This window comes from Oreochromis aureus, linkage group 17 (genome assembly GCF_013358895.1).
Source record: "Oreochromis aureus strain Israel breed Guangdong linkage group 17, ZZ_aureus, whole genome shotgun sequence".
Taxonomy (NCBI): Eukaryota; Metazoa; Chordata; class Actinopteri; order Cichliformes; family Cichlidae; genus Oreochromis; species Oreochromis aureus.
Genome location: NC_052958.1, coordinates 30,683,068 through 30,707,280, shown reverse-complemented (window position 1 = coordinate 30,707,280; position 24,213 = coordinate 30,683,068). Strand labels below are relative to the sequence as shown.

General features: G+C 41.5%; 3 protein-coding genes across 6 annotated transcripts; 2 read left to right on the top strand and 1 right to left on the bottom strand.

Annotated features, from left to right (window-relative positions):
- Positions 1 to 4,052: 4,052 nt before the first annotated feature.
- Positions 4,053 to 7,731, top strand: LOC120433932 (prestalk protein-like). The gene is made up of 2 exons (XM_039601048.1): positions 4,053 to 4,141; positions 6,241 to 7,731. The coding sequence occupies exons 1-2, from the start codon at positions 4,104 to 4,106 to the stop codon at positions 7,601 to 7,603; spliced, it is 1,401 nt and encodes a 466-aa protein (XP_039456982.1). The 5' UTR covers positions 4,053 to 4,103; the 3' UTR covers positions 7,604 to 7,731.
- Positions 7,732 to 9,293: 1,562 nt separating this feature from the next.
- Positions 9,294 to 12,149, top strand: LOC116315458 (integumentary mucin C.1-like). The gene is made up of 4 exons (XM_039601055.1): positions 9,294 to 9,505; positions 9,947 to 10,218; positions 10,897 to 10,982; positions 11,099 to 12,149. Exons 1-4 carry the CDS (start codon positions 9,411 to 9,413, stop codon positions 11,171 to 11,173), a joined length of 528 nt encoding a protein of 175 aa, XP_039456989.1. The 5' UTR covers positions 9,294 to 9,410; the 3' UTR covers positions 11,174 to 12,149.
- On the bottom strand, positions 11,200 to 23,413 carry LOC116315486 (G2/M phase-specific E3 ubiquitin-protein ligase-like). Of its 4 annotated transcripts, none has more exons than XR_005608845.1 (18): positions 23,345 to 23,413; positions 22,920 to 23,226; positions 21,965 to 22,381; positions 19,207 to 19,365; positions 18,940 to 18,981; positions 17,999 to 18,117; positions 17,403 to 17,577; positions 17,184 to 17,309; positions 16,815 to 16,858; positions 16,642 to 16,711; positions 16,314 to 16,528; positions 15,557 to 15,737; positions 14,500 to 14,583; positions 13,632 to 13,777; positions 13,291 to 13,532; positions 13,093 to 13,202; positions 12,711 to 12,921; positions 11,200 to 11,370 (listed from the first exon to the last, which is right to left on the bottom strand). XR_005608845.1 is itself a non-coding variant. In XM_039601046.1 (17 exons), exons 3-17 carry the CDS (start codon positions 22,091 to 22,093, stop codon positions 12,772 to 12,774), a joined length of 1,992 nt encoding a protein of 663 aa, XP_039456980.1. In that variant the 5' UTR covers positions 22,094 to 22,381; positions 22,920 to 23,226; positions 23,345 to 23,413; the 3' UTR covers positions 12,184 to 12,771. The 4 variants fall into 4 exon arrangements, 2 of the variants coding, with proteins under 2 accessions (XP_039456980.1, XP_039456981.1); XR_005608846.1 differs by having other exon boundaries at positions 12,719 to 12,921; XM_039601046.1 differs by lacking the exon at positions 11,200 to 11,370 and having other exon boundaries at positions 12,184 to 12,921.
- Positions 23,414 to 24,213: the final 800 nt, after the last annotated feature.

The window sequence follows — 24,213 nt, the reverse complement described above, 5'->3', positions numbered from 1 at the left end:
TTGTAGCAAATGTGAAGCACCCGCTCGCAGCTGTCACTTCATCACATCATGACATATATGTTTAATGTTGTGTGAATACAAGACATCAGCTGTGTTGCAGGGATCACGAAGCAATGTCCACAACACATTAGTTTGGTAGACCTGGTTTCCAAGCATAAGAAAGTATTTCTGAGTACACAGAAGATTAAATGATCTAATAAGTTTTATGATCATTTTGTCAAATTAACTTGTGTTGGCTGTATTTTACGGTTGTTTGTCATTTAAGTGTCAGCTTGTACAGTACAACAAGGATATTAATCTGATCAAAGACCATTTGAAAGAGGTGTCATTAATACCATTGCTTTACCACTACAAACGCACATCTCACTCTGAGAAGCCTGTCGACCAGGAAAATAAACTTCACACTCACTCCTCATGTAAACAAGGAAATTGGCGGCTGTAATTTTAGTGTGGGGAGCATACCAAGTGTTTGAATGTTGTAACTTGTATCTGTTGTACTGAGAAAAAAAGGCCTCTGGAAATTCAATTTTTAACTGCTGTTCAACTATTCCTAAAGACTTCTTTCCAGTTCACTTGATGAACTTAAAAGCACTCCCTGCTCCCTCCAAGACATTGTGTGCACAGGGGAACCTTTCATTTTGCATCATTAGTTATAATTTTAATTCATAATCACATTTATAGATATTGTCTCACAGCAAGACGTTCAATTTCACCATCAGGCCGGGGTCTTTCTGTGAGGAGTTTACATGTTCTCCCCGGGCACTCCGGCTTCCTCCCACAGTTCAAAGACATGCAGTTAGTGGGGTTAGGTTAACTGGAAACTCTAAATTGCCCATAAGTGTGAATGCGGGAGTGAATGTGAGCGTGAATGGTTGTCTATGTCTATGTGTTAGCCCTGCGACAGACTGGCGACCTGGGTGTACCCTGCCTCTCACCCTAAGACAGCTGGGATAGGCTCCAGCACCCCTGAAAAGGAGAAGCGGAAGCGAAAGGATGGATAAATGGATGGACATTTATAGATACATTGACACAGATATTTATATGACAATTTAAATCTGGCACACAGTATTTAAAACAAACACAAAAAAGAAAAACATGCAAGTAAAAGTATAGCGTTTTTCATATTTTAAAGGTATTGTGAAAATATTTATTCATGTTTCAAAATTCCCTACTTTTAAAGTATAAATAATTTTCATAAATCTGGCACATAGCAAAATAAAAAAATGTCATGCCATTAGGGAAAATGGAGCAACAACTGCATATTTTTAAACAGGTAGGTCGATGAGAATCCGTGATTTCTGTCCGCCATTAGATACATCAGTGGATAAATCTTAATCTGCGTCTACCACAGTTGTTACATGACGGTAGGAAAAGTAATGACAAAGCACAAGAGCAGTGAATGTAGGCCATAACCTGCAGCTGTAATATGCTGAGGACGGGTGTGCAGTGTATCCTTCTCAATGCTGCCACCTTGTGATGGAGCTGAGGAGGTGCAGGCTGAAGCCCTGGAAGGTTTCTTTGAACAGACGCTCCAACAGAGACACGATGGCGCTGTCAGACAGCAGAGACTGCTCACGGGACCAAGAGAAAACCATTTACAGAACAATGACAAGTGAAAATACTTTTTTTTCAAGGATCAACTAGCAGTCTTTTTTTCTTCTTTTTATTTACTTTTCAAAGATTGAATTAATAACTTACATGAGCTCATATGCTTTATTTTTATTTATTTAAAAACTGTGGCATTTCCCCAAATTTACCACTGATGCACCCGACAGAGTCAAATGATGAAAAGCTAAATTATTTCCTCTATAGCTAGTTTCTTAAATTATGACAAACACTGGGTGTGATTAATTCCCCCCTTTTTAGTGACTCATTACAAAATGAGTGATTTATAATTATGGATGTTCCTTTTGTGACAGTTTGCTCAGTAATTTCACCTTCATAACAAATGCACTTTTATTGCTGCTTTTATACGTTTCTTATTTGAGCTTTGAATCACAGGTATCTAAAGCTGACTAAATCTGTTAGCCATGTTATGTGTGCCTGTGCGATTTCCTCACACAGTTTACTGATGCACTTTGCTAAGAAGGCTAACTAACATTGGAAAGAACTGAACTTGTATTACTGATATACAGAGTTTGATGAAGGAGAGAGGAGATAATTATAGATGGTATTCTTTACCTGATCAGGATGGGGTGGAGATGGGGAAAAGGCAGGTCTCATGAATGAGAATCTGAGATGCAGAAAGACTCATTTATGTTTAAATGAAAAAATGAATACATTTTAGATGTGGCTGTGCCATTATCACCCACGTTCAGCAATTATCCTATTATAATGCAGGGTGGGAGTTTTGAAAATCATCCATCTTTCCATCCATTCTCTTCTGCTTATTGAGTTCAGGGTCATGGGGTGGGGAGGCTGGAGCCTATCCTAGCTGTCATAGAGTGAGAGCACAGTTCAGGGTTACACTGAATATATGCTCTATAAAAACGTTTTACATTTTGGTCTTTTTTTTCTGCAAATACAATAAAATTACAAATGTCTGGACACAAAGACATGTAAAGCACTGACAGAATTCACACAATTCTGTTTTGCATTTGTAATGCTTAAGTACTTATTAAATTACACGGGAGAATAGCCTTGTTTCATCAGTGATGGAGATGCTGCCTCACCAAAAGCTGTTATCCTGTCGGTGCAGCAATCAGCAAAGTGTTCTCTTCACACTTTGACCCTACATCCAACTGCTGTAGGCAGAATGTGGACTCATTGCTGAACACAACTTTCCTCCACATGTTCACATTCCATTGCACATGTTGTCAACACTAGTGGAAACAGGTCTGACGGTGAATTAGAGAGATGGCAGGCCTCCTGTCAGCCTTATGAGACCAGAGATTGACCATGTGTGCTCTTTTCTCAATTGTCTGGGTAGAGAGCCATTGGACATATCGTCCTGCAAACTTTGATTGCCTACAGTTTCTAAGTGCTGACAGGGTGAGGAAACTCTTGTGGTGCCATCTTCTTGTGATTCCCACTTTACAGCCTGTGTCTGACATCCCCTCTTATGTACCTTGGCCTTAAATTTGGAATAGTGCTAGTGCTCACTCCAAAATACTGCTGTAACCTGGTTTTGCGAAACAACGGCTTGAAGTTGCCCTATGCCACAGGCTGTATCAGATCCATCTAACGTGGCATGCAACTGACCACTGTAGCAGGGTCCATGCTAACAGGTGCTTCAAATTAGGCACTTGATTATCAGCATTGTCAGATTGTTTGTATAAGAATTAGTAGCTCAAATTAAAAAGATGAAATTAAAAAAAAAGATTGTAAGATTACTATACCTCTTATGGAAATAGTGATAATAAGATATTAATATGCCTTGAGCCAGGCAAAGTGACTGACTGAAATGAATTAGAATTGTAGAGAGCATCCATCAAGGCATGTAATGCGTACACTAATTACAGAGATTGGTAGAGACTAAAACGAAAAAAAATGTTGACCAAATAAAAGGTGACCTGCACTGTATAAAAAAAACCTGTTTGCCAACCTGCTTGCAGGTTTCCAGTAAAGTATACCATGGAATAGCTTTTGAGTTTAGGAGAACTCACATGGCTGAAAGCACTGTACTTCCCCCTTGACCCTGGAAAGTTTCCTTTATATACACTTGTTTTTGTGTACTTTTTTTCTACAAGTGTTAAACAAAAACCCTGAGCTTTCAAGCATTTCCAGTATTAGCTTGAAGTAAAACTAAATCCCTCTATGCTTCCCCTGTTACTTCACGTAACATACTTTTAATGAGGAAAATTTCTCAGTATACTGTACCAGTACTCCTATCATGCAATGGAACTTTTTGTGTCTTTACTCATTTTGATCTGTGTGCAGCATTTTTACTATTCAAATTGAACTGGTTTATATAAACATTTAAGTTTCAGTGCACATACCTGGTTCTTCAGGTCATGTGACACTCTTTACCAGTGGAGGGAGGAGTAATTCATTATGAAAGTAAAGTGTGTAGTCACAGAAAACAAACAGTCTGAGCCTGAGACAGTCTGAGAGTAGTGAGTAGTAGCAGAGTTCATCATGGATAAAAGAATCCTTTGCTGGATATGTCTGCTGGCATATTTTCACACATCCTCAGCACAAAGTAAGTATTTCTCACAGGTTATAATTTTATCATTGTTTATACTTTTTAGGATTGGATCATTTTAGAGGAGTGATTCAATAGCATCAAATGTAGCATAATACTGGAACTAAATGATAGTAGTACAGACTCCACATATATTAATGATCTGATAAAATTAAATAAAAATCTGTACTACTGTGACTAAGATTATATAAAAGATTTGATTTAAATTTTGTTGAATACCTGTATTTAACAATTCCAATAAATTCAGCTTTGAGTTAATCAAATAGAATCCATTTTAAATGGGCTTAGATGAGTCATTTACTTGAGATATTTGAGAATGACAGGCAGGAGAATTTACATATATCGCCATAATAGTAGATCTGATTTAAAACTGGACTGATTCTTATATAGCGCTTTTCTACTCTCCCGGAGTACTCAAAGCGCTGTATAACATGCCACATTCACCCAATCACACCCATTCTCACAAGCACTGTCTCTAAAATGAGTGCTTTTCTAACAACATTTACACACATTCACACTCCGATGGATGCATGGGAGAGCAACTTGGGGTTCGTATCTTGCCCAAGGATACTTGACGTGCAGACTGGAGGAGCCAGAGATCGAAAGACCAACTGGTTCGATCCACCAGGTGCATAGCACAGAACTCTGGGCCCAATACATATGCAGTCTCTCTTTATCCATATTGCTCATGTTTTATTTTTATGTATTTTATTTTATTTGGGGGGGGGACAAATAACAGCACTGAAAACTATATCCAGTATTATATCCATCTGTAGTGATCTTTAGGGTAGTCATTAATGAACTGTTTATATACCACATCTAATAACAATTTATAACATACTATATTGCAAAATTCTGCACAGCCTAAAATCTCTTCACATTTCTCAACATGCTGCAGTCTATGATTACTTTAAGGTTAAATGTGTTTTGCTTGGATTATCAAACTTCCCATCAAACACAAACTCCTGGAGTTTGCGCATAACAAGACTCGAAAAGGGTGGAGTGCTCACTCCTGGTCAGGGATGACTTCTACCCCAGGTGGAGGAGTTCAAGTGTCTCGGGGTCTTAGTACACAAGTGAGTTGAGAGTGGAACGCGAGATTGACAGACGGATTGGGGCAGCGTCCACAGTAATGTCAATCCACGTTCCTATCCTCCTATGGTCATCAGCAGAGATGGGCAGTAACACGTAATCCAATTACTGTTTTCAAGTAACAGGTAAAGTAAGGGATTACTATTGCAAAAAAGGTAATTCGATTACTGTTACTTTCCCGTAACCACGCTGCGTTACTGCATTACTAAACACTGATTTTGTTTATGAGAGTGTCTCATGACAATGACATAAGCGCGTGTGACGCCCGTGGTAACAGACGTGTGCAGATCGACGATGAAACATTTAATTTGAGTGCGGGAGAGAGTACGACCATGTTACGTTTAAAGCAAGGAAATACTCTGCTGCCACGGGAATGTGAAATTCACAGAGAAACCCCGATAACGCCACTGATATGACCACTGCGACACCGGGCAAACTTCCGCCGGCCCCACTCCTGCTAAACAGGTGAAAATAGATTAAAGATCGACAGGATTTAGTGCCACTGAACCTTTGATTTTTTGCTGTGTTTTACTTGCATCTATTTGAAAGATTGAGTGTAAACCAAAACAATTATTTTATTATATGTGCTGGAATAAGCAGAAAATGCTTAAATGTAAAACAAATTTGTTTAAGTCATTTTCTTGCATTAAGATTCAGTGTCATTATCGCATTTTAAATCATATGTCATCAGTCTGAAACATTCTGACTTCCTCATAAGAAATGCTCTGCTTACCTCAAATCACATATTCAACATAAACCTTAACATGTTCAATAAAGCTTACTTGACGTAAGTGCTTCTAAGCTTATGGTTGAAACTGCTGTCAATATCAAATTAGTGCTTGGAATTACTTTGAGTTGCCACTAAATCAGATTACCGTGTGTCACGTTATTTAGAGAGGAACCAGCAGTGTTTGGCTGTTTCTGAAATTAAGGGCCATAATTTTCATGTTGTTGGGTCCTCCAAAGTGATTCTCATCTGACCTTAGCTCACTGTCTTTAACCAGCAGCCACAGCTGCAGCACCAGCAACCACAAGTACTGCAGCACCGACGACCACAACTACTGCTGCACCGACGACCACAACTACTGCTGCACCGACGACCACAACTACTGCTGCACCGACGACCACAACTACTGCTGCACCGACGACCACAACTACTGCAGCACCGACGACCACAAGTACTGCAGCACCGACGACCACAAGTACTGCTGCACCGACGACCACAAGTACTGCAGCACCGACGACCACAAGTACTGCAGCACCGACGACCACAACTACTGCAGCACCGACGACCACAAGTACTGCTGCACCGACGACCACAAGTACTGCAGCACCGACGACCACAAGTACTGCTGCACCGACGACCACAAGTACTGCTGCACCGACGACCACAACAGCTGCAGCACCGACGACCACAAGTGCTGCAGCACCGACGACCACAAGTGCTGCTGCACCGACGACCACAAGTGCTGCTGCACCGACGACCACAAGTGCTGCTGCACCGACGACCACAAGTGCTGCTGCACCGACGACCACAACTGCTGCAGCACCGACGACCACAACTGCTGCTGCACCGACGACCACAAGTGCTGCTGCACCGACGACCACAAGCACTGCTGCACCGACGACCACAAGCACTGCAGCACCGACGACCACAAGCACTGCTGCACCGACGACCACAAGCACTGCTGCACCGACGACCACAAGCACTGCTGCACCGACGACCACAAGCACTGCTGCACCGACGACCACAAGCACTGCTGCACCGACGACCACAAGCACTGCTGCACCGACGACCACAAGCACTGCAGCACCGACGACCACAAGCACTGCAGCACCGACGACCACAACTACTGCAGCAACGACGACCACAAGCACTGCAGCACCGACGACCACAAGCACTGCAGCACCGACGACCACAAGCACTGCTGCACCGACGACCACAACTACTGCAGCACCGACGACCACAACTACTGCAGCACCGACGACCACAACTACTGCAGCACCGACGACCACAAGTACTGCAGCACCGACGACCACAACTACTGCTGCACCGACGACCACAACTACTGCAGCAACAATCACAACTGTAGCACCAACCACTACAACTGCAGCAACAACAATCGCAACTACTGCACCGACGACCACAACAGCAGCACCGACGACCACAACTACTGCAGCACCGACGACCACAAGTACTGCTGCACCGACGACCACAAGTACTGCTGCACCGACGACCACAAGTACTGCTGCACCGACGACCACAAGTACTGCAGCACCGACGACCACAAGTACTGCAGCACCGACGACCACAAGTACTGCAGCACCGACGACCACAACTACTGCTGCACCGACGACCACAACTAGTACAGCACCGACGACCACAACTACTGCAGCAACGATGACCACAACTACTGCAGCAACAATCACAACTGTAGCACCAACCACTACAACTGCAGCAACAACAATCGCAACTACTGCACCAACGACCACAACAGCAGCACCAACAACCACAACTACTGCAGCAACAATCACAACTGTAGCACCAACCACTACAACTGCAGCAACAACAATCGCAACTACTGCACCAACGACCACAACAGCAGCACCAACAACCACAACTACTACAGCAGCAACGACCACAACTGCAGCTACGACCACAACTACTGCAGCACCAACGACCACAACTACTGCAGCACCAACGACCACAACTACTGCAGCACCAACGACCACAACTAATGCAGCACCAACGACCACAACTGCAGCACCAACGACCACAACTGCAACGCCAACACCAACGACCACAACGCCAACACCAACGACCACAACGCCAACACCAACGACCACAACGCCAACACCAACCACACCAACACCAACGACCACAACTACAACATCAACGACCACACCAAGTACAACATCAACGACCACACCAAGTACAACACCAACAACCACACCAAGTACAACACCAACGACCACACCAAGTACAACACCAACAACCACACCAACACCAACGACCACAACTACAGCACCAACGACCACAACTACAACATCAACGACCACAACTACAACACCAACGACCACACCAAGTGCAACACCAACAACCACACCAACACCGACGGCCACACCTACAGCACCAACGACCACAACTACAACACCAACCGCAACACCAACAACCACACCAACCACAACACCTACAACACCAACGACCATAACTACAACACCAACGACCACAACCACAACACCAACGACCACAACCACAACACCAACCACACCAACGACCACAACCACACCAACGACCACAACCACAACACCGACCACAACCACAACACCAACGACCACAACTACAACCACAACACCAACACCAATAACACCAACAACCACAACACCAACAACCACACCAACCACAACACCAACGACCATAACTACAACACCAACGACCACAACCACAACACCAACGACCACAACCACAACACCAACGACCACAACCACAACACCAACGACCACAACTACAACCACAACACCAACACCAACAACACCAACAACCACACCAACCACAACACCAACAACCACACCAACACCAACGACCACAACTACAACACCAACAACCACAACACCAACCACAACTACAACACCAACAACCACACCAACACCAACAACCACACCAACAACTACAACACCAACGACCACAACTACAGCACCAACCACCACAACCACAACACCGACCACAACCACAACACCAACAACCACAACTACAACACCAACAACCACACCAACCACAACTACAGGACCAACGACCACAACTACAACACCAACGACCACCACTGCAGCACCAACAACCACAACACCAACAACCTCAGCTGCAGCACCAACCACAACTACAACACCAACAACCACAACCACAACACCGACGACCACAACTACAACACCAACCACAACACCAACAACCACACCAACATCAACAACTACAGCACCAACCACCACAACTACAGCACCAACCACCACACCAACTACAACACCAACGACCACAACTACAACACCAACAACCACAACTACAACACCAACAACCACACCAACACCAACGACCACAACTACAGCACCAACGACCACAACTACAACACCAACAGCCATCACGACAGCACCAACAACCACAACTACTGCACCTACAACCACCACGATGGCACCAACAACCACAACTACAACACCAACAACCACCACGACTGCACCAACGACCACCACGACAACACCAACGACCACAACTACAGCACCAACCACCACAACACCGACCACAACCACAACGACCACAACCACAACTACAACACCAACAATCACACCAACAACCACACCAACACCAACGACCACAACTACAGCACCAACGACCACAACTACAACACCAACAGCCATCACGACAGCACCAACAACCACAACTACTGCACCTACAACCACCACGATGGCACCAACAACCACAACTACAACACCAACAACCACCACGACAGCACCAACGACCACCACGACAGCACCAACGACCACAACTACAACACCAACGACCACAACTACAACACCAACAACTACAACGACCACAACCACAACACCAACGACCACAACGACCACAACCACAACACCAACGACCACAACACCAACGACCACAACTACAACACCAACAATCACACCAACAACCACACCAACACCAACGACCACAACTACAGCACCAACGACCACAACTACAACACCAACAGCCATCACGACAGCACCAACAACCACAACTACTGCACCTACAACCACCACGATGGCACCAACAACCACAACTACAACACCAACAACCACCACGACTGCACCAACGACCACCACGACAACACCAACAACCACAACTACAACACCAACGACCACAACTACAACAACCATGACTACAGCACCAATGACCACAACTACAGCACCAACAACCACCACTACAACACCAACCACCACAACTACAACCACTATTCCAGGTATATATGATTCAAATTAATTTGAAAAAGTACTTACATTGTGTGTAAGTACTTACATAGGTGTTCTCTCTAACTTTCACACTCTAATGGATGCCTTGGAGAGAACTTTGGGGTTAATATCTGTCTGAAGGATATTTGACATGTAGAGTGGAGCAGCCATGATGGAACTACCAACTTTCCGATTAGTAGATGGCCTGTTCTACCGCTTGAGCTAGAGCCACCCAAGACAGCTGTTCTTCCCTAAACCTGATTCTGCTGAGGTTTCTTCCTTTTAAAAGACAGATTTTCTTTCCCGCTGTTGCCAAGTGCTTGCTCAGAGGGGGTTGTCTGATTTTGGGGGGTTCCCTCTTTATCATTGTAGGCTCTTTACCTTAAAATATAAAGATGACTGTTATTGAGATTTGGCACTATATAACTAAAATTTATCTGAATGAGCTTATGCTAAGTACTATGATTCACACTTAAATCGTAAATACGTCTTGTAAAATACAAAATTCCTAGCGACTTATGACTACAAAGCAATGTGCAGGGTACTAAAATGTTATTGTTTAATTGTTTCAGCATCAAGGGAAATGTGCCTAAACTTTTACTGTAGCAATAATGAAACATTTCTTATGACTTCATATGCCTTGAAACTTACCAATGAAACTACTATAATCCCTTTTTCATTTCCTACAGGCCCACAAGCACTGGCACATCTAAAGATGAGGTTGACTACATACGGAGAGGTTAGCAATGCAACCATTATTGCGCTTCTTGAACAGGTAGGGTTATATCTGACAGTTTGCTTTGTACATTCTTGACTTATCAGTAATTTTACACAAACAAAGCATGTCTTAAAAATTCAGATGTTTAATCTCTGTGTTTTCTCTTTATTTAGTTTCTTAACACCCAGGTCCTGAATGGAATAGCCCACAGTATCTCTGTGACAAACATTCAAAAAGTGGGTCCATAAAAATTGAATGTGGACAGAAGTCAATAATGAACATATGAAGACAAGAGTTTAACAGTGTGTTGGTAGATTTGTTTCAACATGATCCAGAGCGGCGGTTTGCCCTCAGTTGTTCATGATATCTTGAATGATGAGTACACTGTTGTGAGAAGAAAACAGCTGTGTTGGAGTGGTCTACAACCAGATGTGCTTGGATTGCTCTGCAAGTACAGGAAATTTCTGGGTAAAAGCAGATTAGATTTAAACATCAATCCCCTTTTACGATTATTTTTGTCAAATTAAATCAAACCGCAGTAACACACTGCTGTAGTTCCCATGAATCGGAAATGTGCTTTTGGTTCATCATCTTGCACAGTACAATCGAGATCTCAAACCAGGCAGCTGCTCAATAATAACAATAATTCTCCTGATTTAGATCTAGAAAAGCAGAAAAAGTGATAACAAGGAAACTATAAAATAGTTTCAATGCTTCCTGTTCATTCTGCTTTTCCACATGGAAAACAAGGAAATTGGAAACTGTAACATCGAGGAAAGAAAAGAAACTCATAAATGTTGCACCTTAAATAAGGCAAATCAATTATTTTTCAGATATTACTAACAAAGGGCCAATGAAAAACTTTTCTTGTGGTATTAGAATCAATGCTACTGTTTTTCAGAATTTGTTTTGTTGTTTTTCTGCTGGTATGTACTGCACTTTAAAATATAACTAAATTTATAGATATTTTGTAGATATTTTGTATGCATGTTTAACTTTAAAAGTGTGTATTATGCAAGTTCATTATATCCTGCATGCTTGCATATTAGCCATCAAGAAGCCCAGGGCCTTATGCATGTTATGACTTAGTGGATACACAGTGATGACCGATTGCTAATTTGCATTTTGTTTGGCAAACCTGCCACTCCCACTACTGAAGTCTCATATACACAGAAATATGTCTGATTCTGATCATTCTGAATAAAGAAATATATCAATTTGTAATGGCCATTCTTTGCGTTGTTTGTTCTATTAGAAATATTTTTAAATGAAACTTTATTCAACATGCAATTCTAAAGCACAGCATATACAGATTATCAAGAACAACATCTATTAGTATGTAAATGTATATTGAACTTATGCATTTAAAATTCAATCTGAAATCATTTTAGCACTGGAGCATAGAGTTTTAATAACTGCTATTTTGAATAACTAATAAAAGATTAAAAGAAAAACAAAACTAACCCAAGGTCACCCTATCTCAAAGTAAACTGAACATGGATCCATCAACTCTGACTTGCCAAAAAAAGCCTTAAGTTTTCTTATAGTATGTAGACCATAATTTCTTGCAGCTCTACTAAAATATGTGATCATTCTAATGAAAAAAAAAAAAAAAAGTGCACAGGTTCTATTATATACACTACATGCTTTAAAACCATCAGATTCTGTCTTTAAACAACGCACACACTGGTCTAATCTCCACCATTGTGTTACGTGCAACAAAGTGAGCACAGAGCAGCACTTCTACTGCACACAGTTTCATTTTAGTCATGTTGTTAACCTCACACAGAAACCTTTAATCTCCAGTGAGAGGGAATTCTCTTCATGATCTCATCATCACTTCTCTTCAGTTGTCCTCTCCGCCTCTCAGCGCCTTGTGCACAGCTGTGTTCAACAATGCCAGCAGGTCCACAGCCCCAGCCACTCCCCTTGGCAGGTACAGCTCCAGAGAAGAGGTGGAGGCATGAGGCAGATGCACATCTGGCATACTGGCATCCTAGAAAATGAATAAACAGTGAGGGAAATGTGCCAAACATTCATCTCTTGACAGGAGAAAAGAGCATCCTGTCAGTTGCTAAGACTGGATAACTGATGATGGTGGTGATTCTTGTGAATCTGAATCACGAGCCGAGGGAGTATTTTAAGGATTTATACATTAAACACCAACCTGGGAGTAAAAACACAGAGAGATTAATCTGGGGAAGCTGAGAGGAGGCAAACGGTCAGCTCCAGTGATGAAGGTGAGGAGGTCTTCAAAGGAAAACTCTGCCTTGCTGTCTGGTTACACAAACAGAGAAATATTTTATCCAACCTGAAACACCAGGAGCATCTTTATTTTTGCTTCCATCCAACTCTCCATTCTTACCGCTGACTAATGTGAGGATTGTTTCCCAGTGTCCAGCTGTGGCCTCCTCATCTGCCCTCAGCTGGGAGTCTGAACAGCTAAAGTTGATGGTAAAAAGCTGCTTGAACTCTTCTAAAGTCAGAGGCTGCCGCGGTGCATTCGTCATAACTGGGGCAAATATTTTCCAGTAGAACTGAACCATGTCCCACAGCCTACCACAGCTATTCAGCCCCTCAGTAAACTGGGAGATCATGTTAGTCACCCTGAAGGACAGCAAGTGGATTATATTAAACTTTTGTATTTATTTAAGTTGAAAACGGTCAACCCCATGTGTATGATGTACGCATTTGTGTGTGCACTACCTGTCGTAGATGTAGTGTTTTACCAGGTGACTATAAATGGCTGGTATTTCATCAGAGCGAGCTGAACAGATGTCAGGGATCCCGCAGCGTGACACCCAGTCGCACAGACTGGGAGACAGCAGCTTCACATCAGTACAACTATGCAGCTGTGAGAGCAGAGGAACATAATTTGTGTTTGGAGCACAGAAGGCGATTATGTACACAGGACTAAGGGTTTAAAACAGGGAAGAATTTAGAGGTGAGAGAAAAAAACTGTCATGCAAACAGTTCAGTCTACAGAAACAACATGATGCTATTCGGCACTTTGATTATGCTACAGTCACATTAGGAAACCACTATTATTGGCATGCTATGTGCAGTGATCTCACAATCTCATTGAAATGGTAACTTAAGACAGGGACCAGGTCTGTGGCCATTCTGTGACTCATCAGTGTAGATTGACAAGATTAATGGGAATCTACCTACAAAACTTCACCAAACTGAGAGTGATTGCAACCAGTCTGATTCAGACTGCAGAGATCATTTCCCACCAGGCAACCTGTGCAATCACCTTGAAATGAAAAGTGGTTGTGAATAGGTGGAGAAGGTTGTTGCAGGTCCAACTTCTAGGCAACCAGTGGGTTGGTGCAGCTATGAGGTTGCCATCCTATTTTTACTCTAGTGTGACCGACCCATCAATCAAATGCAATGTACAAAACCATAAACTTCACTCTCCATGTGAAGCAAACGTTTATGTACTTTATATAACTGGTTTATATTAAAATCATCATTAGCCAAACCAACCATGTATAATAACATAGGTACAGCAGTAAATCAAGTTTTTAAATATGTTCCAATTAGAGTTGTGAGTTTTCTGTTTGTGTGCCACCTCTTTCAGTTGGATTTGGACTTCGGTATCAATAATGTCCCGCCAGTTGAAGTCTTCTAATGTTATACTCTGGCGACACATCACCTGTGACAGTAAAATAAGCCATACTGACAAAGATTGTGCTGGTAATACCTGACAGAGCTACAGGGCATCAGAAAAAGTAATCTAATATCACATTCCCAAAGAACTCGAACAAGTGGAGGACAAAAGAAATGGCAGGTCTTAAAACAAACAAAAAACCCAACTATCTACAGCAGGCGATCAACACTATCTGAAAGTCCTTAAAAAATCCTAAATAAAATGCATCTGGCCCTCCTGTTGATCCATTTACAGTTCAATGAAACATTGTAAGAAATGCAGTCCATTGGAAGGTTGGCTCTCAATAAACCGTTCTTAGAGAAAGGAAATGGATACAAGGTTGAGGTATGTCAAATTACACAAGAACTAGACTAAAAATCAGTGGCAACGGGTCTTTTTGATTCAAATCATTGTCAATGGTGTCAATGGTCTGTAAAACATGGTGGAGGCTCTGTCATGGTTTGGGCCTGCATTTCAGAAAGTGGTGCTGGGGATTTTTTTCGAAATTGAGTGAACAAAGAAGTAGAGTCAAATTTTGATCTGCCATCCCAAATCATTTGGAAAGCATGTGACAGGCAAAAACTAAATTTCTCAGAATAATTATGATCCCAAACACACTAACAATGCAGTAAAAACATATCTGGACAGAGAAGCACACAGTGGAACACCAACAGTCATGGCTTTGCCTCCCCAGAGCCCAGAGTTCAACATTGTTAAAGCAGTATGGGATCATCCTGGCTTGATGTCTGCATATTCTTCCATAAATCACTGCACCCATTTAATTTTGCTGAAAGGCTTGTTTTAGACATTTGCACAGTACTGTATGTTTTCTGTTAAATGTCAGCACAGGCCATTTGTAAAATTGCTTTTATTGGTTCTGAAACTACATTTAAAAAAAAAAAAAAAAAAAAGAAGAAGCTCTAGCTTAATAGGCCAAATTCTTGTCATTTACTACCACATATTCAGTTAATGAGTCAACCTGATACAGCGCAGGGTGAAGGCAACAGGGTCCAGGCCCACCCTGAGCCAGCGACCAGCCAATTAGAACCCCAGCTTCATAGTACTTCCTCTCCTCAAGAGCTGTGAGGTTGCCTGTTAAGAACAGACTTCCTGGAGGACCCTCAAACACACAGCTGTGCTGCAGCTCCAGCAGAATCAGCCTGCATGAGAAGAAACATAGACATGAATTAACAAATGACACCTTTATGCTTTGGTGTTTTGGCAGAAAACTCTTTCAGAAGAACTGAGAACATTTCTCTCAGAACGGTGGAGCAACAAAAAACAAAAAGAAACCCAGATGTCATTATTATGTCATCGATCAAAGAAAAAAAAAATCTGCTGCTGCCTTTCCATTTTCTATTACTGTAAATACCATCTGTTCACATATTTGGTGTTTTGTGTTGTTTGATCAACCGTCCAATCAGTTTTAATACCACACTGTCTTCTGGGATCCTGAAATATCATGACGAGCATTTTACACAATTTTCAAATTGTTTACTGCAGCCCCAAAATGTATAGAATATGATCCTATTATAGACTACATGCTAGCCAGAAGGTGGTCCATGTGGAAATCTTTTTGTGAGCCAGTTTTCCAATTGAAAAAAAAACAAACAACAACAACAACATGGATTAGAGTTTGATTAAATTAAAGTAGCTTGAGTATAAAAAAACCATATGACTTATTTTATGCCTGAGGCCATCAGCTTCAGCTATAATTTCAGGGAAATGAGGAGGACCTGAAAAACTCTCTGACAGGGGCCTCGTGGCCGTCGGGCTCTTCTCCACTGAAGGAGATAACAGGCGTCGCCCTGAAGCAGAAGTCGGGCCTCCTCACCACCTCCAGAGCGTCGTGGAGTAGATCTGTCCGCCTCACCTGGATGTGAGTTTTCAGTCCTGGATCTACATTCTCCTGTCTGAACGCTCTCAGGATGGTGTCCAGGTCGACAATGGACTGCACACAAAAGATGCAAGTTTAACAGGAGACAAAGATAATAATAATTCAACAAACTGACAAGGAGGAATCACAGAATTTAGGATTGATTATCTTTTATCCTCCAAACTCACCTTCTTTGTATCCTTGCAGATGCGAGGCTGGATTATTAGCTCACTTTCACCATCTTGGCGGCTGTCTGTGCTGCCCCCCCAAGACAAAAACCACACACAAATTCAGATAATGCAGCTGTTTAGTTTGCTAGTTATCATTTCTAAATGTGTATTCACAGGAAATGTTTTCTTGCCTCTTTACCACAGGTGTCTCACTTGCTGACCCTTCAGATTCTGTCTGTAAGGAGAAGAGAATTTTATAAACTACAGACAAAATGGAGGCAGACAGAGCAAAGATAAAGCAGATTGGAGAAAGAAAAGAAATAATTAAAGATCCCGTGTTCCCCAGTTCACAGGAACAAGGCGTCCAGGTTTGAGTTTCCGTTTGAAACACTTGCTGTCGTTTCTGTTATTTCACAGAAGCCAAATGATCTATGAACTGAATCTTAACACAAAAAATTGTTTTTATGGCTTTTGAATTATAAAATGGATCAAAAACAAGTCCTTCTTTTATAATGTCTCTCATCACATCAAGGTATTAGAAATGAAGCAGCAGTAGTTACCTCTGAGTAGTCGTGGTGGCTCAGGATATATAAAGCACCATGTTCAGAGATCCTGAGGACCTGCTCTCCAGTCCAGCCCTCTGAAGGGGTGTCAGGGACAAACAGCACTCTGGAGCTCTGCACACACTGGAAACAACCACCACATTCAGAAATGTTCTGTGTACTAAAATGCAGACTTGTTCTTTAAGACACCTCAGGCAGAAGACATCTCACACCTACCTGCAGATATGTAAATGAAAACTTTTGTCCTGCCTTTTTTACAAAGTGTCCCTGGAAGAGCATCGCCAGTCGACTCTCCACCTGAGTGGCTGACCAGCTGTGGTCAATGGTGATGCGAGCAGTCATTACCATGGCTTCCAGAGCTGCTTGGTCTTTATTCTTTTGAACAACTTGTCTGGAAGAACAGAAAATAACATTTACTTCACTGAAATATGTTTGGAACAGTAGAGTAGATTCAAATTCAGCTATGTAAACACCTTTTATTGCCACAAACATCGCTTTAGAATCAGTGGGAGCTACTCAAACATTCACTGACCTAAAATGGCATTTTGAATAAGATTTTATGGTATTCTGGTCATTAGATTTAAAAATCGCAGGGCAGTAAAGGCACAATTTGCAAATCACATCAAAAGGAAAATGTTCTGATCAATCTCGGTTCTTTGAAAGGTTAGAGGAATCATCAGATAGGGTCCATGCGTATTCACACTACGTACCAATGCCAATTACCAATCTAAAATTTCTACCAGTACCTTCCTTACTTCAGTATTAGTATTGTTGGTTAGTAAAGGCAATTCTTTCCCTACATAAGCACTCACCTGTCGAGCTGTGACATAGAGTGTCCTCTGGGTAAACAGACCACATCTTTAACCACCAGTCTTTTCTTCTGAGGAATCAGTCTCTTCCATTTGAGATGACCGGCTTTGTTAGAATATGGCTGAAATACACAGAATAAACCCTCAGCGTTACATGTTGGATTCACGAACAGGAGAATATCCTAAGGTAACAATGGGGCAAAACTGTGCAGGAAATGGGAAATATGGTTTCCATTCTGGCAGAAAATCAAGTTTGAAACAACTGATTGAACTTTATTAAAAAGCTTAAATGATTGATGATAAATAATGTACTGGAGACCTGCCAAATTTAAATGTGAAGTTACCTGAGCACTCTAAGGTACTCAAGAAAAATGAATGGATTAATGAATACTAAAGTCAAGCCTACAATAAAAAGAAAAATATAAAGTAGTAATAATGTAGCAAGAAAAAGTACTTTTTTAAATACACTTGAAAGTGTTAATTGTGAATATTTTCTGAAGGTAATTTTATTTATTTAAATCCTATGATGTCTATTTTTTTTTTTTTTTTTTACCAAACCCAGCTCCATCCCCATATATCAAAATACACTTCGAACAATATCATATAAAGAAGAATCTCTTGTACACTGTTACACCCGGTTTGGGATGAAGAATCCATTTCATATAACACAGACATTAAGCAATGTTAGGGAGGCAATTTAAGCTCCTTGAGGCAACTGTTTTGGTATGAACTGAATTGAATTAACATTGCTGTGCTTTGTTCTACTTCCAGTAGGGAAACTGGACCACTGGACCATATAGTTATATACTGTTTGCACTGCTCTCACTGTTTGTATGCAGCATCCCTGCTCTAGAGTCCAGGCAGCAAAACAAATGCCTGAGTCAGTGATATGTTATGAAGAGTGATGACATATCAGTAATGAATAAAGGATTCCCTGACTTTACCATTGCTGGCTGACTCTTTGACTTTCTGATAGGAGGAATCACCTACAGGAAGGAAAAACAAGAAGGGTGAATAAAAACAAGAAATGTGAACTAGTCTGGCTTTAAAATAAATAAATAAAAATAAGATGACCATTGTAGAGAAGCAAAGTAAAGTAAAAACCTATTCCTGGAGGTCCTGACCAGCTATTTAGCATGGGATGTCCTTTTTCCTACTACAAATTCCTTATTTTCTTACCGAGTGGTTTTGAGCTTCTGCTTATTACTAACCTCCAGCTCTATCTCTACTTCTTGTTTGCAGACCACAGCAGAGCACTGAGGTTCTTCCTGGTCTGGGGACACTGTTCCAGCCTGGTGTCTGGGTTGAGTTTGGACCTGCAGCTCAGGAGCTTCCTCAGAGTCGGAGAATAGAGGACTCGCCATGTATCGCTGTGTACAAGAGGAGGACAAAGAGCTGGCTTATTATGTATGAGCACACAAATGATGCAACAAAAGAATATGTGAGTCCGCATCATTAACCATCAGGCAGCAAAACACAATTGTTGTTTTGAATACATGAGTACATGAGTTGTAGTTTCAACATTGTGAGGACTGATGTTGCCACTACAACATCAACATCAAAACAATTCTGCTCACCACAATGATTCGAGCTGATTAATCAGAGTGTTTTGAAATCATGGCTTTGGCTCTGGTTCAGTTGTTCTCTTCCTTGGTTGGACAGTTTCAGTGATGTATCTGAAGCAACACTGATTATGAGCTTGTTGGAATAACACCAAAACAGTGATATTAGATCCTGTTGTGGTTGTAGTGACCCACAGCTCGACAGGTTTGACAACAGAGTGTTATTTAGCTGTACCAACAGAATTTCATCTATTTTATCTCAGAAATTCTTGAAAGAGTAGTTGTACCAATTTGTTTATTTGGTAGTTCAATGAAAAGCTTCGGTTAGTTAAGAATGAGAAAATATTGGCATTCATGTTTGCAGTTTTGTCTTGTTATACAATATTTGATTTTTTTGATTTTTTTTTTTTAAAAACAAGACTACATTTTTGGAAATATTTGTGGGCGTTTGCTTGTTTTGTTTTTTTGTACAATAAGCCAGATAACACACACACCAATTATTTAAACTGCACGAATGTCTTAAAGACTCGAATTTTCAGCTCCTAAATTCCGATAAAACTAAGGTCAATGTATTCAGTCCTAAAAATCTTAGAAATGCTGTATCTAACCAGATACCAACTCTGGATGGCATTACCTTGGCCCCCAGTAACACTGTGAGGAATCTTGGAGTCATTTTTGACATTTAATGAAAATATAAATACAAATATGTAGGACTACTCTCTACTTTCTTCTATTAACGCATTATCCTTAAAATTAGAAACATCCTATCTCAGAGTGACGCTGAAAAACTAGTGCATTACTAGTGCATGCATTTATTACTTCTAGGCTGGACTATTCTAATTCCTTATTATCATTATTGTCCTAAAAACTGAAAAGCTTTCAGTTAATCCAAAATGCTGCAGGAAGAGTCCTGACAGGGACTAGAAAGAGAGAGCAGATTTCTCCTGTATTGGCTTCTCTTCATTGATTCTGAATTTACAGGAAGCCAAATTCAAAATCCTGCTCGAATAATCAGGCCCCATGTTACCTTAATGACGTCATAGAGCTGCATCACACCATTAGAGCGCTTGGTTCTCAGACTGCAGGCTTACTTGTTGTTCCCAGCGTATTTAAAAGCAGAATGGGAGGCAGAGCTTTCAGCTTTAATCCCCTCCTCTTCTATGGAACCAGCTTCCAGTTTGGATTCAGGAGACAGACACTATCTCCACTTTTAAGATTAAGCCTAAAACGTTCCTTTTTGCTAAAGCATATAGTTAGGGCTGGATCAGGTGACCCCAAATCCTCCCTTACTTATGCAGCAATAGCTGTAGGTTGCACTGCATTTATTCCACAGCATGTATTTGTCCCAAATTCCCCCCTCACCTCAACCAATTGCGGCAAATGGCCGCCTCTCCCTGAGCCTGTTTCTGCTGGAGGTTTCTTCCTGTTAAAAGGGAGTTATTCCTTCCTACTGTCACCAAAGCACTTGCTCATGGGAGGGTCACATAATTTGGGGGGTTTCTCAGTTCTATTATTGTAGGGTCTACCTTTCAGTATAAAGCGTCTTGAGCAACTGTAGCAACTGTTGTTGTGATTTTGCATTGTATAAATAAAGTTGAATTGAATTTGTGGTAATTTCTGTGGGAAGAAAATTGTGGCAAACAGAATATGGGACACATCTGTTAATCATGATGAAGACCATCCAACATCTACTGACATCACTGAGAATTTCCCACACAGTCATCTCTATGGTTTAAAGAGAATGGTCAGAAAAATAGACAACATCCTTTAAACGTTAGTTCTCTGGGTGAAGATGTCTTGTTGATGCTAGTGGTGAAAGAGCATATGGGCTACAGCAGCAAAAGACCAAACCAGGTGCCACTCCTGTCAGCTAAGACCAGGAAACTGAGGCCACAATTTACACGGTGTCACCAAGATTCAGCAACACCATTGTTGGTGGTGGTCTAATGATTGGGGGGGGGGGCATCATCTTGCAACACTTTGGTCAAAATCTCTAATGTTTCCAGCACCTTGTTGAACAAATGCCATGAAAGCAGCTCTAAATTGAAAAGGGGTTTCCATCCCAGTACCAGCAAGGTGCAAGTGAAAGTACAGTCTGAATGGGAACACAGAACAATATCTATACATCTACATTTTTACATACAAAGGAAAACCAAACAGGTTCGGTGAGTATTTAAAACAAAACCTCTCTGTACTGTCTAGAAGTAGGACATCAATCCTTTAAGGTGTATTTATATGTTAGTTCTGAGGTTAGTCAAAAGATATTGGATCTGAATATGATATACCACCACTCTGCTCATCATATGAGTCTTAAAGATTCAAAAAGTATCCTCATGGGGTCAGCGCTATCTACAGATGACCTACAATATGCATAATGTGTTGTAGTGAAGTATTCAAGAAGACACACCTGGTGAAAGCTGTGTTCCTCCTCTTCCTCCTGTGTTATCAAGACCTTACAAGGCTCCTTGGAAGAAAACACTTTCATTTCAATGTTTTCTTTGATGACCAGTGACACTGGCTTCTTCTCACATGCCATCCTTCCTAAAACGACACTGTTTACAGTATCTAATCTTTGCTCGTTCTTTATTTTGTCCTTATTCTTTTTTCCTCCTTTTTTGCAGGCTTCTTGTGACTCTAAGCTGATTTCATGCTAATTAAGTGTTCGCTTGCTTAGCTGAGAGGGAACCACCAAACATCTAAACAGGTGAAGTTTCATTACCTCAAGCTGCAATCTATCAGTCTAAAGCTGTGGTTGGCTCCCAGTTGTGCCCTCAGGGTGTGATTGGTTGTGTGGATAATCTAGAAGCTGATATTTGTTTGAATTCTGTTAAGAAAAGATTCAAAAGTAGCTTTAGAAATACAACATGTGGCCCAAGTAATGCAACTAGTTGCTGCTAATTATGTCTCGAGCTTGAAGGAGACTTGTCCTCAAGTGGTAGACACTGTTATGGGAAATCAATCACTAATAATGCTATCCTAAGAATTTCTTTTATCATTAGCCTGATAATTTAAATACTGCTCTAAAGCTATCATGCCATTATTAACAAAAAGATTCAACATTCTTATTCAAGTTTAATTTCCATATATCCACTGCAACTTTCCTCTAAAAAGTACTGCAAAAGGTAACTACTACAACATGTAAGTTTACAAGGAAGACATTTCAGGACCTTTGTTTTGAAACAGTGTAAAATAGCAGCTAAGAAGTCATGAGGAAATGACTTAGGCTTAAGCAGGAGCTTTGGTAACAGGAAACAATGATCCAATATCTAATTATTTTTACTCATTTCACTGAGACTGTGGCAACTAATCAACCCACACAATAAATAGTCTTTAATTAGCAGGATCAGAAACCAAATATTTACCATTTAATATCCTTCATGAGGTTCAAAAAGATCAGATGAATTGTCATATGGATTTATGACATCAGTTGCTTTGTGTGTGTTTCTTGAAACATAAATCAGAAATGTTTTCACGTGGAAAGACCTGGACCCTGCTGGGTTTGAATTCTTTTACCAGCAACTCACGGAAGGGGCTTCTTTATGCCTTCCTCCGATTCCTTTAATAGTATTTTACAGGGTCAGACAGTCAGACCTCAGGATCCTTTTGGTGGCATCCAAGTGTCCATCAACAATCTGGTTCTCCGCTCTTCTCAAAGTCCTGAACAGGGACCTGTGGCAGCTCAAAAGGAGAATGGACCTCAGCTGTAGAAATGGGTATGGCATCCATCTTCATGTTTTTTCCAGCTTTACATATGCCAATTGAAGGGGATTTGTCATTTTTGACTGACCTCAAGCCCTTAGTTCAGGGGTGGGGGAACTCCAGGCCTCGAGTGCCGGTGTCCTGCAGGTTTTAGATGTCTCCTTGATCCAACACAGCTGATTAAAATGGCTAAATTACCTCCTCAACATGTCTTGAAGTTCTCCAGAGGATTGGTAATGAACTAATCATTTGATTCAGGTTTGTTGACCCAGGGTGAGATCTAAAACCTGCAGGACACCGGCCCTTGAGGTCTGGAGTTGGACGCCTCTGCCTCAGTTTATCATACCATGCAGAATGTAAGTTCTTCTCCAACAAGGAGACCATGTCAGAGGCTCTGGGCATTGCATCATTGCAACTGGAAGTACAAGGGATAAGACTCTGTTCAGACAGTGACTTTCTCACTGGCTTAGTGACACAATAACACATCAGTATGAAGTAGCACATGTGCCTGCCCTACAGGTGAAATCTGTGCAGTGGCATCCTGGACAAAACTTTACATCAGGGGTCCCCAATCTCAGTCCACGAGGGCCGGTGTCCTGCAGGTTTTAGATGTGTCCTTGATCCATCACAGCTGATTTAAATGGATAAATTACCTTCTCAACATGCCAAAGTTCTCCAGAGGCCTGGTAATGAGCTAATCATGTGATTCAGATGTGCTGACCCAGGGTGAGATCTAAAACCAGCAGGGACACCAGCCCTCGTGGACTGAGATTGGGGACCCCTGCTTTACATATTCACTAAGTTCTACTGTGTTAATGTGGCCTTTGGGTCCGTGCTAGGACCAAGTGTTCTGCCATTGGCATTTCTTCCTATATGCACTGGTTTGTACCGTCATCACCTTTCAATTCTCAGGTTTTACATATAAAATATGATAAAACTCATCTGGTCTTTAGGAAT